This window comes from Oryctolagus cuniculus, chromosome 11 (assembly GCF_051225735.1).
Source record: "Oryctolagus cuniculus isolate XC-2025 breed Fujian yellow rabbit chromosome 11, ASM5122573v1, whole genome shotgun sequence".
In the NCBI taxonomy this organism is placed as follows: Eukaryota; Metazoa; Chordata; class Mammalia; order Lagomorpha; family Leporidae; genus Oryctolagus; species Oryctolagus cuniculus.
In genome coordinates, this window is record NC_142877.1 from 110,434,579 (window position 1) to 110,454,519 (window position 19,941).

Here is a 19,941-nt window from a genome sequence, read left to right on the forward strand (position 1 = left end):
GGCCTGCTTAGCTGCTGCCCACTGTGCACAATTCATCCTTCCTTGGCATCCTGCCAGAGGCCAAAGCACCGTGCCCTGTTTCACACAGAGAAGAGGTCAGATGCAGGGTCCTTCCCGGTGACAGAATCATGTGTACACTCACTGGCGCTCAGTCCCTCTCAGGGAAGGACAGAGAAAGACTAGGAAGCTTCAAGTCCCCTGGCCAGCTCTGCCACCTCCGGGACAAGCTACGTGATGTTACTGAGTGTTGACTTCCTCGCCGACTTTCCTCAAGCACCTTTTGTCTGCTAAGCACTGAGCTGAGCAAGCACCATCCTTGCCCTCTTCTCCGGAAGTCTCCCTTCATTGTCAGCCCTCTTCATCCCTGTGCTGGTCCTTCCCAAAACACGGGGTAAATAAAGGCACAGGGAAGACATGAGGGGATGGAAAGAGAGTGCCTAGCCAACTTCATCTTTCCCTTCCTCACTGAGTCCTGGAATCAGGACGCCTACAGCTTTGGAAGGCTTCTTAACATTATTCTACTTTCTTAACTTATTCTGTTGCCTGTAAATACTCATATCTTCTCGTCTCTCTTCTTCCTTACCTACCCAAGTCCTACTAAACACCAAGGCCCAGCTCAAGCCGTGCGTCCTTCAAAAGTATCTCCCAGGACACTCGCAGGTCCCCATTTCCCTGAAAAATGTTTCTGTTCAATCCAATGACCATGTGACAGAATTCATCCTCTTCCCATTTCTGTTTGAAACCTCACTTTCTAAATAGAGAAGTTTCTTCCTCGTTGATATTCTCAAGACTCCAGTCCAGTGCTGGAATACAGTAGGTATATAACAAGTAAATTCTTGTTGATTATTTGTCCACTCTGTAGCAAAAAGCCTGAGGGAGGGGATGCTGCTTTGTTTATCTCTAAATCCCTAGCACTTGCCACAGTGTTAGGCACATGGTAGGGTTTTGAGAAACTTATTAAGTTGCAAAGGACAATATGTGTCAAAGTGCTCTGGAAGGTATCTAACACAGAGCGGGTGCTCAGCAAAGATTTACTGACTAAGAATTAATTAAACCTGGTAGAACTGGTACTGATACCATTTTACTGTGGTTGTCTAAACTTTAAAGACTTACCATTTCATTTAAATTCTTTAAAATAGGTTTCTCCATGGGCTCAGCAAAGGAGTTATACAGGACACTAGGAAAACAAGACAGAAAAATATATTCAGGGACCATCACATGATGGCCATACACCTCTGGTAGGTACTGCCTGAGCATCTGGCTCCGGGCTAGCCATTTCTTATTATAGAGCTCTCACTCACCTGAACTGTCCAAAAAATGAGACGTGGGCATGGTTCACTTGGGCATAGCAGTCTTCAAGTTTCAGGAGAGGCTGACCAAAGTCATTTCGGTTTAGGATAATGTTACCAGTAAAGTAGACCCCGGAGAGGAACAGATTTGCTCCTCCTGCGTCTTTGCTGTTCAGAGAAAAAGTGCAAGGTTACCCTAGTCTGGGCCAGGCATGGAGGTGGATCCTGCTTCTCCGATTACCCAGAGACTCTAAGCTCCTGGAGGGCAGAGACTTGGTCATGTTCACCTCTGGATTCCTGGCACCTACAACAGGTAGGAGCAAAGTAGGTGCTAAGTGAATATGCACTGAACAAATGAAGTAGCAGATATGCGAATGGTGACAGCTTTTGGGGTATTGTAGCTGTTTACCCGAGTGCTCTGGCCCTGGTAGTGCTTGAGCACCATTCACAAGTGATATTTTTTGGAGAGAGGACATCAGGGGCAAAGTTGGCAACAGCTTGTTCAGGAGGGGCACAGATGGGGAGGCTGTAGTCTGTGAACCCTCAAGGGAGTGGACATGTCCCCAGGACTTAGCCTGTGACCCCGATACAGAAAACACATTTGATCTATGAAGAGTCAGTCATCAAAGAAACGAGTGAATACATGAATACATATTGCCTATGGGGGGACACGCGTTCCTTTGCAAGCATCAAGGCTGGAGTGCTTGAGATGTGGATAAATAACCCACAGCAGGCACCCAATAAGTGGTTGTTGAGTGACTCAGAGGATGAATGAGTGTCTTATTTTGGGGCACCAACCAAGACAGACCTAAACATTACACTCAGGACAGTGACTTGCACGTAGTAGGTCATCTATCAGTGCGCCTTCAGTTTTCCTCCTTTCTCCTATACTAAGGTGCAAAGGTCTTTTGGTTGGGGAAGAAATAGGCTCAACCTCTGTGGGAGGTTGGAGGGCTCCGTTTCCCATCAGCTGCCCCTGCAGATGGGCAAGTGTGCTGAATGACTGGCTCGAAATCATGCAGTGATTTGTGGTGTAGTTAGGATATTGAGCACATGTCTACCCCCCCAACAGCTGAGGATTTGTGGCTCTTAGATCTTAAAGGGCAGTTGATCAGCTGTTCTGTCCTTAAGAGATGGGTTCTTTTCACCCCATCGCCACCCAAGCAGGGATTCTCTGATTAATCTCATTTGGGAAAAAAATACTCTTGAGATAACTACGAATATGAGAGAAGCCTAACGTTGACAGTACTGTTGCACTGAGGCAGTCTCCACTTCTGCTCTATTTCTTCCCTAGAACAGCCCCAGACACTTCAGGGGAATACTCACAAGAGTGGAGACTTGACCGCCCAGTTGGTGCTGACATTGGCAGTGCCGTGGTTGGTCAGTGCTTTGATTCCCACCCCAGGCACGAAGGCTAAGGAAGTATTTGGAAATGAAAAGGCATTGATTTTTATGCTGTAAAACAAGAAAGAGAGCAGTTAGAACAACTCTTCTGGCATATCTCTAATCAAGCAAAATGGGAAACACAGGTGTAGAACTCCGCTGGAAGTTGTGAATTGTGAATCCTACAACAGAAGGAACCTCTCTACTTCACTGCAGTCTGTAGGCCCCATCTCCTAAGCCCCCTTAAACTCGTAGCAGGAATGAAGCTGCTCATAGCTATCTGAGGGGGGATCCAGCAAGAATGGAAAAAAAATTGTAAACAATTCTTTGGTTTCTTTAAAGACAAAAACAGACCCCATATTGGCATTATTAGTTTTCCCTTTAGCAGTTCCAGTGTTTCTCAAGAGAGATGATATTAGAATTTTGGATAAGTTATTTTTGTAGGGGACTTTCATGCACATTGCAGGATATTGGGTGTATATGCGAGTAGTGTCCTTTCCCACCAGTCACTGGGACAACTCAAACCAGGCCTTCCTCTTGTTTTCAAATGTCCTCTACATAGACAGTATCTTTCCTGCCTGAGAAGCTTATTTCTAATAGCTGACTTCTCCTAGAATTCTCTAGGCTGTCAAACAGGTAACCTGAAGTACCTGTGAGACATGGGGTTTCATGTAATCTACATGGGTGTGTGCCTTATGACAAATTATTATGAATACTTACTGATAAATTAGTATGAACATCTATTGAGTGACTACCACTTGGAAAGGCACTCTGGTAAGCACTTTGCATGAATTATCTCTTTTTAACCTCACAATAACCTGTAAGGCAGTGGCTGATCTTGCAGTCTTCGATTGAGAGATGAGAAGATAAGAAAAGTGACTGGCGTCATCTCTAAGTGGTAGCACCAGACTTGGGACCTTCCTCAATCTGATTGCAGATTGTGCTCCTTTTTCACTTCTTCCTTTTTCTAAAAGATTTATTTATTTATTTGAAAGGCAGAATTATGGAGGGAGGGAGGGAGGGAGGGAGGGATTGAGAGAGAGAGAGAGAGAGAGAGAGAGAGAGAGAGAGAGAGAGAGAGAGAGAAGGAGGAGAGAGACAGAGAGAGATTGATTTTCCATCTATTGGTTCACTTCCCAAATAGCTGCAATGGCAGCTGAAGCCAGGAGCTTGTTTTGGGTCTCCCTTGTGCGTGCAGGGGCCCAAGCACTTTTCCAGGTGCATAAGCAGGGAGCTGGATCATAAGTGGAGCAGCCAGGACACAAACTGGGGCCCAGACGAGATGCTGGAGTCGCAGGCAGCAGCTTTACCTGCTGTGCACAATGCTGGCCCCCCGATTGTGCTCGTAACAACAGGACTAGGCCCTTTCTTGCACAGTGCAAAGAGCACTCAACTCTTACAAAGCACTTAACCTCTTTCAGTCAACCGCACAAAAGAAATGTAACTTACAGGTTGGTTGAGAATGCAAAATGAGTTCATCTATGTATAACTGTTACATAGAAGAAAGGAGTTGTTATGAACTAAGACTAGGCAAGTTTTAAAACACAAGTGGGATTGCTCATAGGAACGACCATTTGCTATTTCCTGTTCTATGCCTCCTTTCCTACCTATTTACCACCACACGCCCTGAGTCCCACTGTGGGAGGATGGCAGAGATTGATTTACCCTATCTTGGAAATATTTTCTTTTGGATACACATGGTTCTAACCCATTTTTTTTTTTTTTGACAGGCAGAGTTAGACAGTGAGGGAGAGAGAGAGACAGAGAGAAAGTTCTTCCTTTTCCGTTGGTTCACCCCCTAAATGGCCACCACGGTGCCTCCTCCTGGTCTCCCATGGGGTGCAGGGCCCAAGCACTTGGGCCATCCTCCACTGCCTTCCCGGGCCACAGCAGAGAGCTGGACTGGAAGAGGAGCAACTGGGACAGAATCCGGTGCCCCAACCGGGACTAGAACCTGGGGTGCCGGCACCGCAGGTGGAGGATTAGCCAAGTGAGCCATGGCGCCGGCCTAACCCACTCTTTATAGTCACTGCAGAGTGTTCCAAACTGTGGCTCTGTCTTTTAAAAAAAAATGCACTCCTTTGTTGATGGACAACGAAGTTGGTTTGTATTCCATATTATAAACAATACCATCAGGAGCATCCTTGTAACGCTGCTTGAGGACAGGTGCTTCTCCAGAGAGGATGCTGAGAAGGGGAACTGTTGAGACAAAGGGTGTATATGTGTATGTGTGTGTGTGTGTGTGTGTGTGTGTATACAATTCAAAAGTTTATGGAAAATGCAAGTAAAAGATAATTTTACTTTGGTACAAAAAAATCTTGAAAGTCATTCATAGTCTTTTCATGATATACATTTTGCATAAATTTTTACAAATATTTAATTGTATTTGAGAAGCAGAGAGAGAGAGAGAGAGAGAGAGAGAGAGAAGTAGGGGGGAGAGAGAGAAAGGAGAGAGGGATCTCCCATTTACTGGTTTGCTCCCCAAAAGCCTGCAATAGCCAGGGCCGGGCCAGGCTGAAGTCACGGGAATGGGGAGCTCCATCCAGGTCTCTCATTTGGGTGGCAGGGACCTAGTTACTTGAGCCATCACCGGCTGCCTCCCAGGGTGTGCATTAGCAGGAAGCCAGAATGGGGAGCAGATCCAAGACTCAATCGAGGGGGGCCCAGTATTGTGGTGCAGCAGGTTAAGCCTCCACTTGTGATGCCGGCATCCCATAGGGGTGCAGGTTTGGCATCGGCCAGGCCCAGCCCCAGAAGTTGGAAGATTTCTCTCTCTCTGTCTCCCCCATCCTGCCCCGTAACTCTGCCTTTCAAAATAAATAATAAAATAAATCTTGTATAAACACAAAGACTCAAATTCTGGTCCTCCAACAGGGGATGCAGGTGTCCCAAGTGGTGTCCTAACCCCTATGCCTAATGCCTGCCCACTAAGAACTGCTTGATGTATCCTCTTACCTACATAAAGATACTAGTAAACCACCTTCTGAAATAGTACCTTCCAGTATCTAATGTGAACCACACAAACAATTTAAATTTTGTCACATTTAAAAAACAAAAACAGTTGAAGTTAATTTGATTAATATTTTTACTTAACCAAATACAACCCAAATATCATCACATCAACATGTGATCAATATAAAATAATTTATCAGATATTTTATTTTCTTCTTTTAAAGAGTAAGTCTTTGGCCGGCACCGTGGCTCAATAGGCTAATCCTCTGCCTGTGGCGCTGGCACACTGGGTTCTAGTGCCGGTCGGGGCGCCGCATTCTGTCCTGGTCCCCTCTTCCAGCCCAGCTCTCTGCTGTGGCCTGAGTACAGTGGAGGATGTCCCAAGTGCTTGGGCCTTGCACCTGCACGGGAGACCAGGAGAAGTACCTGGCTCCTGCCATCGGATCAGCGCAGTGTGCCAGCCGCAGCGTGCTGGCCACAGCGGCCATTGGAGGGTGAACCAACGGTAAAGGAAGACCTTTCTCTCTGTCTCTCTCTCTCACTGCCCACTCTGCCTGTCAAAAAAAAAAAAAAAAAAGTCTTCAACATCTGGTCTGAATCATGTACTCAAGATATACTTTGATTCAGGCACAAGATTTCATCTGAAATACTTGACCTATGTTTAGATTTGATAAAATTTTCAGTTGAAAAAGTAAATGTAGGTATTCAAATGGCTCCAAACACACATAAAAGTTTTTTAACAATTTTTTTGCCCACACAATCCTAAAATGTTTTATTTCAAGTTTTGTTTGATGAATCAATACCCTATTCCATCATTTTGTAAAGTTGAACTTGATAGAATGGCTTTATTCTTTAATTCTTACAGCAAATGTTTCCTGGAAAACCTTCCCTCTCCCTCCACTCTTTCTAAAATTTATATAAAGGGAAGCATAAGTTTTTTAAATTAAGGTTTAATAAATAAAAAATGCATTCCTCAGTTGCTTGGTCACATTTTAAGAGCTCATTGGCCACATGGGGCCGGTGGCTACTGTTTGGAAAGCACAGTCTAAAACCAGCAGTGCTCAGAGTACCTGTTTTCCTCATCTTCACCTGCACTTCTTATTATACAAGCCTCCTTGTATGTTTCTGCTGGGCATTAGCATTGTAATTAACTAACTAGTTTTATAACTGACATTAAGGGCAGGGGACATATAGGTGTCCCCTACGCCTAGAACAAAGCCCCGTACGTAGTAGGTGCTCAATACATGCTTGTTGGACAGGTGATTTTACACAGACCAGGGCATTCTTCAGGAGCCTTCCCCAGCTCACATCTTTCTCCCCTGACCAAAAAACCAACAAAATAATAATAATAATAAAACCAAAACATTTTTTGGTTTTGTGGAATGCTACCATTGACAGCAGAGAGATTTTATTACAAAGGGGTGAAATTATCACCAGTCTGAAATCATCACTGGGGCAAATCGTGAATCAGTCGCAAAGAACTCCTTAAAGCTCGGCTCTCCCCTAACCTTCAAGGTGGGCTCGAAATGGACAAGACCTGTTCTTACACCGCCTTTGGGGTTCTTCTTAGGGACTCCAGCAGAGGCTGCCCCCTGCTGTCTCATCATCCAGTTCCCCTTCTTTCTTAAACATTTCTGAACTTACTGGGGGAGGACAAAGTTGTCTGATGAGAAACTAATTTCCCAGTTTCCCTTGTTAATAAATGTGGCCATGTAACTAAGCTCTGTTCATTATTATTTGAAAAAGTCTTAATAGGGTAGAACTTCAGAAAAATAAAATCAGTAAAGTAGACTGACTCAGCTGAACAAGCCCCTTTACTCTTGCCTCTTCCTCCCTCAGCTGCCTGAAACATGGATTTGATGGCTGGAGCTGCAGTGGCCATTCTGGGCGATGATGCAAACTTGAAAATAAAATCCAGAGCTGAGAACAGTGTCACAGAAAAAAGATATGGAGGCTTGATTCCAATGAAGCCATGGGGCTTCCTCCACTGTTTCTTCTATGTGAGAAAAATGTTCTTCTCTTACTTACTTTGAAAAATTATAGTCCACATAATCAACCTTTAGAAAGTCAAGAGACTCAGAACCTTGTAAGTCTGGGATGTTCCTTTCTTTTAACATTTGCCCAATCATCTCCATCCCAGCTTGGACACCTGTGAGAGAAACAAGACAGTATCAGAACATAGCAATGTTATATCATTAGCCACACCACTGCAATTTATTAACTCAATGCTTTTAGAAATGAAAACAGCAATCTGACCAATTAGGCGTTATTATCCCTACCTTGCAGATGCAATGTTGGTACTCAGAGAGGCTTAGGAACTTGCCCAAAACCATAGAGCTAAGATCATGAGGAATTTTCACTTTGTGGCCAGCAGGGCTGCAGAGTTTTATTATCACAGGACAGTGTGACAGCAAACGTGCAAAAAATATTCCTCGAACTACAAATACTACCGTTCCCATTGTGCCTATGTCACAGGTGGGAAATGGGCCCCTGAGAGGTTCACTCTTGCCCAGATCATACAGAGAAGTGGGGGAGCTGGCAGTCAGGTTGAACAACTGTAGTGCAGAATCTGAGTGTTATGAGCAGTTACAGAGTTAGTCCACATTTCCCTTCCCTTCCAGACCCTTTAGACTAAGCATTTCTGGACCAAGGTTCACAGCTCATTGAAGACCCTGGGAAAAGTCATTTGCATGATGAGTGAGCACTCATCTCTTTTTTTTTTTTTTTTTTTTTTATTTATTTTTTGACAGGCAGAGTGGACAGTGAGAGAGAGAGACAGAGAGAAAGGTCTTCCTTTGCCGTTGGTTCACCCTCCAATGGCCGCCGCGGTCGGGGCGCTGCGGCCGGCGCACCGCGCTGATCCGATGGCAGGAGCCAGGAGCCAGGTGCTTTTCCTGGTCTCCCATGGGGTGCAGGGCCCAAGCACCTGGGCCATCCTCCACTGCTCTCCCTGGCCACAGCAGAGGGCTGGCCTGGAAGAGGGGCAACCGGGACAGAATCCGGCGCCCCGACCAGGACTAGAACCCGGTGTGCCGGCGCCGCTAGGCGGAGGATTAGCCTAGTGAGCCGCGGCGCCGGCGAGCACTCATCTCTTAACTTCAACCTTCTCAAGGGGGAAATTCTGCCTTTATGCCTTCCTGTGTAGTTTAAGTTCATTCCCAGGTATTCTATCCTTATTGGAAATTAAGCGCAGTTTTTTTTTTTAGATGTATTTATTTGAAAGGCAGAATTACAGAGAGGCAGAGGTGGAGAGAGAGAGAGAGAGAGAGAGAGAGAGAGAGAGAGAGAGAGAGAGAGAGAGAGAGAATGAATATCTTCCATCCACTGGTTCACTCCCCAAATGGCCCAATGGCCGGAGATGGGCTGATCTGAAGCCAGGAGCCAGGAGCTTCTTCTGGGTCTCCCATTTAGGTATAGGGGCCTAAGGACTTGGGCCATCTTCTGCTGCTTTCCCAGTCTCATTAGCAGGGAGCTGGGTCGGAAGTGGGGCAGGGGGCTGGTGCTGTGGTCCAGCGGGTTAACTCCCTGGCCTGAAGCGCCAGCATCACATGTGGGCGCCGGTTCGAGATCCGGCTGCTCCACATCCAATCCAGCTCTCTGCTATGGCCTGGGAAAGCAGTGGAAGATGGCCCAAGTCCTTGGGTCCCTGCACCCACGTGGGAGACCGGGAAGAAGCTCCTGGCTTCTGGCTTCGGATTGGTGCAGCTCCGGCTGTTGCAGCCATTTGGGGAGTGAACCAGCGGGTGGAAGACCTCTCTCTCTCTTTCCGTCTCTCCTCTCTCTGTGTAACTCTGACTTTTAAATAAATAAATAAATCTTTAAAAAAAAAAAAGTGGGGCAGCCAGGACTTGAACCGGCATCCATATTGGATGCTGGCACTGCAGGTGGCGGCTTTACCTGCTACTCTACAGCGCCGACCCCCAGAAGAGCAGTTTTTATCTTCTAAAATGCCACAAATAATATTGTAGGTTGGACTGAAAAGATAGGCTATAGGGGCCGGTGCTGTGGCATAGTAGGCTAAGCTTCCACCTATCGCACTGGCATCCCATATGGGTGCCAGTTTGAGACTTGGCTGCTTCTCTTCTGGTCCAGCTCTCTGTTGAAGGCCTGGGAAAGCAGTAGAAGAAGGCCCAACTACTTGGACCTCTGCACCCACATGGGAGACCCAAAAAAAGCTCCTGGCTCCTGGCTTCGGATTGGCCCAGCTCTAGCCATTGTGGCCATCTGGGGAGTGAACCAGCTAATGGAAGACCCTTCTCTGTTCCTCCCTCTCTCTGTCTGTAAATTTACCTCTCAAATAAACAAATAAATCTTAAAACAAAAGATAGGCTATAAAGGATGTAAAAACAGAACCAAAGGCACCACTAGAGAGCTTAGGGCTGAGTCCCAGCATGGTCGTCTGCCAGCTCGTGTGGCCCTGCAAGTTACGTAATCTCTCTGCCGCCCATTTGCCTCATCTGTGACAAAGCATTACAGCAACAATGGAGGGGTCTGTTCACAAGCGGGAAAGTGACAGCAGCCAGTGTTTGCCGGGTGCTTGCTATTGCCAGACCCAACCCCAAGTGCTTTGTATCAGTCAGTAGATTTATTTCCCATAACCATCCCATCCGTAGCACTATCATAATCACCTCCAATTTAATATCTAAATTTCAGGAACCACTAATAATAGGTGTAGCAAATCCTTTTCTGGAAAAAATGCAGGGACATAAATAATTAAAGAGACAAAAATAGCTCTAGCCAATTGGTATTAGCGCCCGCGTGTGTCAGAACTGTCCACGCTCCCTCCCTGGATGCTCACGACAACCCAGTCACATAGCTGCTATGATCCCTATTTGCACTGCAGGCAGTGGAGGCTCAGAGAGGTTCAGCAACTTTCATGAGAACACACAGCTAGTGTTGCTGTCCAGGGCTTGGAGGAATGGGAAGCAGAGGACAGCACATGGGTTCAAGAGCTCATGTTTTCCTGCAGCCCCTTACTGGTGTGTGCTGGGGGAGTTTCAACACCCCCCGCCCCGTGAAAGGACAACAACCTCTCCATAGAGTTGTTCAAATTAGAGGAGCATAAGGCCCACTGGTCACTGTCAACGAGCAGGGCTGTGGGAGTTGCCTCAAGAAATGATTCTGACTTCAAAGCCTGCCCTTCTCCACCACCCTTGGCTGTATTTCCACCGACGATCTCATTGGATCCTTGCATCGCACTAGCGAGAGGTAGGCAGGCACCATTATTATCACTCATTTCCCAGATGAGAATACCTACTTGTCCAAGGTCATGTGTCAAGAAAAGGGACAGAACTGACATTCACACTCAAGTGGATGGACTTCAGATTTGTTCTTTTTCTTAAAGACTTATTTATTTATTTGAAAGACTGGTGGCCAGAACTGTGGTATAGTGGGTTAAGCCATGGCCTGCAGCATCAGCATCCCATATGGGCACTGGTTTAAGTCCTGGCTGCTCCATTTTCAATCCAGTTCTCTGCAAATGTGCCTAGGAAAGCAGCAGAAGATGGTCCAAATCCTTGGGTCCCTGCACTCATATGGAAGACCCAGATGAAGCTCCTGGCTCTTGACTTTGGCCTGGTACAGCCCTGGCTGTTGTGGTCATTTGGGGAGCGAATTAGCAGATGGAAGACTTCTCTCTGCCTCTGCCTCTCCCTCTCCGTAACTCTGAGTTTCAAATAAATAAATCTTAAAAAAAAGGGCTTAATTACAGGGGAGAGAGAGAGAGAGAGAGAGAGAGAGAGAGAGAGAGAATCTTCCATCTGCTAGTTCACTTCCCAAATGGCTGCAATAACTAGGTGATGCTGAAGCCAGGAGCCAGGATTTTCTTCTGGGTTCCCCATGTGGGTTCAGGGGCCCAAGGACTTGGGCCATCTTTGGCTGCTTTTCCAGGCACATTAGCGGGGAGTTGGATGGGAAGTGAAGTAGCCAGGACTCTAACCAGTGCCCATATGGGATGCTAGTTTTGCAGGTCACAGCTGAACTTGCTGAACTACAGCACTGGTGCCCCTGATCTGTTTTTCTAACAGCTTTGCTCTAGTGGGTGGAAGAAAATGTTTGCATTGCTTTAATTTTGTTCATGGAAATGCATATCAGTATAGAACCAACACACACATACCCACATTCCTGGTGTGCATTTCTGCATATATCATGGTTCATGTAACAGTTGTGCAATGTGGATCAGTATTATGTTCCTTGTGCTCAAGAAGTGCTGAGGGGAACACAAGGAGTTGTCCAAACATCATAAATTCCCTCCCTTTCTTCTTATTTCTCTTCTGGTATAACAAGTGATACATGTTGGATTAGATTTAGTTAGACATTGGCTGGACTAGGAGGGCCTGATTGGGAGAGACCCATCCAGTCAGGCAATTTTGGGCAAAAACGTACGGGAAGAAAATGCACTGGCATAGTCTGATTTTACAGATCTCTTCCTCTCCCTGCTCCCTGTGCAACTTAGTGCAAGGAAACTCACATTCCCACATCTTTCCAGCCTCTTTTCTTCATTAAGCATCCTCTAAAGGAATGGATCTTAATCTTTCCATGTCTCAGATTCCTTTGCATGTCTAATAACTATCCTGATACTGCTTTGAAGAAAAAAAATGCGCATTCCCCTCCTTATACTCTGCACTTTATTTTAGGGGATTCTAAGTCTTTTCTAAAATTGAGTGCTGGGGCCGGCACTGTGGCATAGTGGGTTAAACCACCACCTGAGATGCTGGCATCCCATATGGGCACTAGTTTGATTCTGGCTAGCTGCTTCACTTCATATCCAGCTCTCTGCTAATGGCCTGGGGAAGCAGTGGAAGGTGGCCCAAGTGCTTGGACCCCTGCACCCATGAGGGAGACTCAGAAGAAGCTCCTGGCTCCTGGCTTTGGCTTGGCCCAGCTCTGGCTGTTGCAGTCATTTGGGGAGTGAATCAGCAGATGGAAGATTTCTCTCTGTTTTTCTCCCTTTCTCTGTAACTCAGCTTTTCAAATAAAGTAAATAAATCTTTAAAAAAAACCCCAAAACCCCACAAAAACAAAACAAAATCAAGTTCTTTTGGAATCTCTAAGGCGTTACTTTTACTTGCAAATCTCTTTTTAAAAAATTAAGCAAATTTTTGGGTTAACATGTAATACTTACATGGTACAGTGTAGAATTTCAATGGGAATACATGGCGTAAATCAATCATACCAGGGAATTAGCCTTTCCATTTCCTTATCTATTACGTTTGAAGCCCTCCAACTCCTGTCTTTCAGTTCTTTATGCAGAATAAAACACACTATTGTGAGCTACAGTCTCCTACCCTATGCTGCAGAACACCAGAACCCACTGCCTTCATCCAACCATGCTTTGGGACCCATTATCCAAAGTTAGAAATAATCATAGTTGATCTGAACTTAAAACTCTCTTTTCCTCTGTCCTGTCATACGTTCTTACTTAGTTCTTCCTCAGAGCTCTGAGACGCTCACTGCACATGTCTGTGGAAAAGAGAGGGAGTAATGCTTGTGGCTATCTTTGGGGATATCTCCCCAGTCGAGGTAAGCATTTTCTAGGCGACATCTTCTTCTCAGCCATCTTAGCAGCTTCTGTAAAAAGGAGCAAATCCCTCCATAGTAGAGCTGGTCTCCGTCATGAGACAGCCCAAGTCATGAGCTGTGGGATTTGGGTCATTGACCCCATCTAGGTTGGCTACAGCATTGCTTTGGAGAGCATCCAACTCACCATAGTCCAGGGCCCGTTGAGTAACCCTTGCCTTGATGCCAGGGTAAATGGTCTGAGAGGATGAGCTGTAGAGATTCCACAGGAAGAAACAGCCCCAGATAACAGGAATGGTCTTTGCATACATCTGCAATTAACCAACATTTATGGATTTTAAAAAATTATCCTTTACTGTCTTACTGGTTGGTTCCATCTAGCTTTCTAGGCTTTCTCATTTTCATTGCCCACTTCCAGAACTTCATCCAGCCAGCCATCATCCCCCAACCCCTCTGCCTATTCATCTATCTTTTTAATCTACCTATTTATCCACCCATTCACTAACCCATTATTGAACACATAAGAATGTGTTCTAGGTGTTGGGGACATAGAGGTGACCTACACATGGCCCCCGGCCTGTTTTCCACAGACTAGGGAGTGAGTCAGTATGTGCATGCAGGCAGTTATAACATACGATACAATATGACAGCCTAGTAGTAAACTCAATGTCCGAGATATACCCTGGGAAGGACACTGGGCAGGGTGAGGGTGGGGGAATCTTGACAGTTTAAGAACAAACAAGGCTGTAGTTTAGGGAGGTGGCCTAATTGGTGCTAGGCAATCACTGATCTGCTTAGATTTCAGCTTGATGGTTGCTCTCTGCTCACAAGACAGGACTTAAGCTCTTGGCATAGCCAATCAAGATCTTTTATAACCAACTCTAGATTTCTCAACTCCTGTTGCTCTTCTCTTGTTCATGTGGTGGTAGTGTGAGCTGACCACACTGAGCTATTCACATTCCTCAATTTGCCAGTTTTCTCAAGTGTGGGGGCTTTTGTGTGTGTGTGTGTGTGTGTGTGTGTGTGTGTGTGTATGTGAGAGAGAGAGGGAGAGAGAGGGGGAGAGAGAGATTCTTTCCATCTGCCATCTCACTACTCAGATGCCACCAGAGCTGCAGCTGGGAACTGGGAACTCCATTCAGGTCTCCCACGTGGGCGGCAGTGACCTAGTTACTGAGCCATCACCTGCTGCCTCCTGGGGCTTGGCATCAGAAGTGGAGCCAGGCACCCTGACATGGATGAAAGTGTTTCAGTTCTACCCTCCCACTGTAAATACACATGCCAGTACACACTCTCTGTTCTCTTCCCTGGCTCCTGCCTTTCACGCCTGTCCCTGCCTCGGACTCACATGCTCAAATTCTGTTGATGAATGTGTTCTTCAGGGCCAGCTCTGGTGCCCCTCTGTGGCAAGCTCCCTCACCATGTCATCTCACAGAGGGCTCATCACGTTTCCTCTTTATGCTTTTGCCACAGTTTTGCACCAGGCATAGGTGCCCATTTGAGCATTTAACCCACCACGTTGTCAGCTTGAGAACAGGTCTCATCGCCTCTACTGCTGATCTCTGGTTTTCAAGCCAATGTTACTTCACATGGACGGTTACAATAGCTTCCCTCCTGGTCTTCTTGCTGCAGTCTGTGCCTCTTTCTGTCTATTCTCCACACCACAGCAAGAGGGGCAGTTTTTAAACGACAGAGTTATTTTCGAAATGTTAGAACCCTCCAATTCTTTCCCATCTTACTCTGTATAAGAGTCAAAGCCCCTCTTTTTTCTTTTTATTTGATAGATAGAGTTGGAGTGTGCGAGAGAGAGAGACAGACAGAGAAAAAGGTCTTGCTTTCGTTGGTTCACCCCAAATGGCTGCTATGGCCGGAGCTACACCAATCCAGAGCCAGGAAGCAGGAGGCAGGAGGCAGGACCAGGAGCCAGGTGCTTCTTCCTGGTTTCCCATGCGGGTGCAGGGCCCAAACACTTGGGCCATCCTCCACTGCCCTCCCGGGCCACAGCAGAGAGCTGGCCTGGAAGAGGAGCAACCGGGATTAGAACCCAGCGCCCATATGGGATGCCGGTGCCGCAGGCGGAGGCTTAACCAAGTGAGCTGCAGGTGGAGGCTTAACCAAGTGAGCTGCAGGTGGAGGCTTAACCAAGTGAGCCGCAGCGCCAGCCCCCAGGAGTCGAAGCCCTTGGCACCAGCTATACGGCCCTCCTCTCTCCATGCCTCCGTGTCCTCCCAGAACTCCATCCTTAACTCACATGGCCGCAGCCTCACCAGCTGACTGAATCTTGAGCATTCCATGCGGCCTGTCTCCTGGTGTCCGTGTACTTGCTCCCTCTGCTAGGTGCAGTCTTCCTCCGATAGCCACATGTCTAGGTCTTTCTCTTTTTTCTAGTACTTCCTAAAACATCCTTTTAGCATAGCCTTTCCTAACGACACTATACAAAAGTCCCCTTCCATGTGACCTGGACTGTCCCTAGGACCATTGCCTCGATTTACTTTTTCCCAAGCACTCGCAGCAGCAGCACTGTGTACTCATCTGGTTACTAGTTTATTTGTTGCCTGTTTCCCCTGCTGGAATTTTCAGGCTTCATGGGCAAGGACTTCATTCCTTCAGCACCTTGAACGGTGACTGGTGCATAGTAGGCGTGAATGTTGCATGATTGATGGGATGAATGAATGAATACCTTCATCAAGGGGCTTTGCATCAGGCCACATGTGCCTAATGGGTCCCCCTGTTTATGGAGCAGTTCTTGACCTTAGTATATAGCACTTTACATGGAATTTATGTTGTAATTTTCGTTTTTCTTGCCAGTTCCTTCACCACAGGGGTTGTGTCTTCTTCTATAGCTCCAGAATCTAGAACAATGCCTGGCTCACAAAAGACACGGAGGCTTTTAAATAAACACACTCTCCAAGTAGAGGGGCCAGCCACATCACACTCACTGTTCTATCTCCTGAGCTTGGCATATATAAATGACTAATGTATGCTTATTGCATAAATGCCACCTCATCAATCAATATCACCCCATTTTCTTGTTGGATGAAGCACAGGGACCAGCAGCAATGCTGATAGGGATTTTTTAGAATGACTGCCAAGTGAGTAATATATTAACAAGCCTTGTTTCTAGTTGTGGGAGTTTACAATTTGGATGATCTGTCACTGTTGCATTCACACCAGCCAAAGATTCACAGGTGACAGGTACCACTGAATTAACACACAAACATGTGACCCATCAAGAAAGGGGGCCTTGTGAAGGTGGTCAAGGAGGAGTAGGTTGTGACACCCATTGTTCGGCCAGAAAGAGGGGTCAGACCAGACGGTCAGGTAAGGATTTGAAGTAGGAATAGGCTTCATGAGCAGCCTCGGTGAGGATAGAGAGGTCTTTCTAAGAGGGGGTGTGTGTGTGTTGGGGGGGCACTTGGCTAAAGCAGAGTAAAGGTCTGATTAAGGGAGGTTGTGTAGGCTTAAAAGTGAGACCCTGGGACAGGATTGGGATGATGCAGACAAAGAGGTCTTTTTTAGAATTGCTTGAAATGAACAGAGCAGTCTGATCAGGAAAGGAATACTCCAGGCAAGGCTGTTTCTAGCCTGTCTTTGGCTTTTGTGCAGAATGGGGAAAGGTCCACCTCTGGAGAGATGCCAGCCTGTTGGTGCAGAGTAGGGCCAGGGGAAAACAAGTTGGGAAAAACCCAGGAGTGGGCATTTGGTGCAGTAGTTAAGATGTTGCTTGAGATAGCAGCATCCCATGTCAGTGCTTGGTTTCAACTCTTGGTTCTGTTCCCGATTACAGCTTCTTGCTAATGTATACCTTGGGAAGCAGTGGTAATGGATCAAGAACTTGGGTCCCTAACACTCATGTGGGAGACTCACATGGAATTCCCAGCTCCTGGATTTCGCCTGGCCCAGCCTTGCTGTTATAGGTATATAGGGGAATGAACTAATGGATGGGAGTTCTCTCTGCTTTTTAAATAAATATAATAATAATAAAAAAGCCTCACATGAGTATACCAGTATATGCAACTGGGCTGGCATTTTGCTTTATGCACAGACTGCCCACCTTGCACAGGGGCCTGTACACAGATTAGTACATGCTCATGTATGGATTTCACTGCAGGGCCTTGAGGTTTGGAATTAACATCTTGACCTGTTTGTGCCTGAGTCCATCTTCAGCTCTGGAATGTCGGCTTGGTCTGCCTGCTGACATCTCTCACCTGACGTCCCAGGAGCCACCTCCAGCCACAATGAACATTCTGGTCCTTGAACACACACCATGTTTTCTGCCCAATGTCATTGCTTATGCTGCTCCCCTATCCAGGCCTGCAGAAACCCCATGCACCATGAAGGTCCATTTAAAACATGGTCTTCTTTCTAAAGCCATTTCTGACTTCCTGAACTAATCTCATTTCCTCAAGGACCCGCTATCAGAATACATGTTGATTCATGTGCATAAAAATGTTTCTCATTTTGCTTATTGTCCACCACACCTACCGGAAGGTAAGTGCATAAGGGCACAGATAGGATCTGGTTGGAGGTCTTAGATCTAGCAAACTGCCTAGGATATAGTGGGTAAATTAATAAGGGAAGAGAGAGCCTTTACCTTACACTACAGTTCTTTGCAAAGGTGATCCACAAGACATTGTACACCCTTCTGAATAGATGTTGGCTGAAGTCCTGGAGTAGGATCCAAGAAGTTTGGCACTGGGTCACGGGGAGGACAGACAGAATAGTTGGGGTTCTGAAAGTAGGGGTCAACGCAGAGTAGTGGCTCTTTACCATTAGATACAGAGGCATTTCAATACTTTAATTTTGGCATGGCCAGTTTGATCTCTATAGAGTTGTTTGAGATCTACAGAACGCTACAGAAAGGATGTGGCCAGCAGTGCTGGAGGTAGGGCTAGGGGTGGGCGACTTGAGGGCAGTCAGGGTGCAGAGAGTGCCAAGGGAAGCATAGAGGAGTGGGAGTGGAAGTGAAAGTTGAGAGGAAGAAACTCAGGTAGGAGAGGAGAGTCTCTGGCCAAGCAGTGAGTAAGCTGAGGGATGGTTCCAGGAAACATGAAGAGTCGAATTAAGGTGGCAGGAAATTTTTATATTTTGGATGTAGGATGATATTAACATCTTATACTCAGTATGGAGGCAGGTCCCTCCTGCAGGGGCTGAGTCTAGTGGCACCTGCTGTACAAGGCCTTTCTGATCCTTTTGTTGTCCTAGGGGGTGGTCAAGGGGTCCAGAAATGGATGGGACTATGGGAATGAGGGGATCATGGCTGAGGCTCAGCTTCATGGCTAGTTATAGCTGAAACAGAAGTATTTCCACATTTTAACAAATGATGAGGCCATGCTGGGTATGCAGTCGTGCTAGCACCACTGGATGTGGAGAGTTCTAAGAGGACATCTGTTGCTGAGGCAGACCTCACAGGGATTTTTCTTAAAGAGCAACATATTTTCATAGCAGTGGAAAGCAGCAGGAAAGAAGTCAGACCAAAACATTTCTACTCACTAAATTGCATGTAAATTAAATAAGCAGAAATTATCTCTCTGCCTAGCACATAGTAGGGCTTCAATAAATATTTTCTAACTGACCATCTCATTGTGTGTGTGTATCCATTTCCAAAATGAAACAGCATAGTAAACTGAACCAGTGATAGGTCTCATTAATGGACAACAATGAAAATAATAAATTTGTATTTTTTTGCCACTTAAAATGCTCACAATTCCTTGCAGTGGGCATTATTATTCTACCCCCATTTTAAGCACATGGACATGGAGTACCTTGTCTAGGATCTCACAGTAAGTCAGTCAGCCAGGGCTCAAACACTTTTCTCTGTCTCCTAATTCTAAAGCTGCTGACTTTTTTCATTGAATGACTTATTTCTTTGGGGGTTTTAAATAGGAGTTGCTTGATGCCATCTTCAGTGTGGAAAAATTCAAGAAGCATTTGGAAAATTTCAAGCACCAGGGTGCTTTTGGGCACATACGGTATTTGAAATGTTTTCTAGCAGTCAAATATGTTCTCCCTTTTTGGTTAAAGGATGTTTCCAGAGTGGTTACTTTCATGGAGATCCAAGGACCCAAAACTGCAGATGGGAAAATATAATTTTCCTCTGAAATTTTATGAGGGAATGAAATTACTAGGGTACCAAGGGGTGGATTGTACATGACTTTCGGTTGAATTGTTTGGTTAGAATGATAATTTATGGGCAGAGAGGAAAGGAACCTTGTCAAGCAAGGTGATGACTCCTAAGAGGTTAAGTAATTTGGCTGACAAGTAAGGACAGGGCTAGTTGCTTGTTAAAAGAAAGGATGTAGATGACTTTAAAACCCTACTAGCTAGTTACCTATTTTGTTGCTTCTGAGGAATTGCTTCTTTCCAAGATTCAAAGCCTTGGTAGTCATTGTGTTTCCTTACTAATATACAGGCAGAAAAACACTCCTAAATTAAATCTCCCTTGCTTGAATAAGAAAACATCAGTACAATTTAGCAAATTCCCAAGACTCACAGATAGGCTCACCCCTACCACTTGGATAGACTGGAAAAACTGATTCAGGGAGTGATGAGTGGGTGAAATGTAGCCTTCAAAGCAGAGGCATGGGTTGAAGAATTAAGTTCAACAGGGTTTAAAAAGTCCAGGCTGTAAGGATATTTCAATATGTTGGTTAAGAACAAATTACTGTCCATAAGAAGTCTAAATCAACAGGTCTGGAATATGGGCAGAACTAAAGAATATTTCCAGGAACTGTCAGCCCTTACATCTGATTTTATAGCAATATCTATAATGGTAAAGGATCTTGAAAATCCTGCCAAG

At 45.8% G+C, this 19,941-nt stretch overlaps 1 protein-coding gene across 4 annotated transcripts in view; it reads right to left on the bottom strand.

Moving 5' to 3' along the window:
* The window catches only part of BPIFC (BPI fold containing family C), a 60,735-nt gene that overhangs the window by 23,675 nt on the left and 17,119 nt on the right, over positions 1-19,941 (bottom strand). For 3 of the 4 annotated variants that reach the window (XM_008257061.5, XM_008257060.5, NM_001171359.1), the window contains 5 exon segments: positions 13,330-13,453; positions 7,653-7,773; positions 2,616-2,744; positions 1,302-1,457; positions 1,114-1,177 (listed from right to left, as the gene is read on the bottom strand). In XM_008257061.5, the coding sequence (XP_008255283.4) occupies positions 1,114-1,177; positions 1,302-1,457; positions 2,616-2,744; positions 7,653-7,773; positions 13,330-13,453 (594 nt within the window). 4 annotated transcript variants of the gene reach the window in all.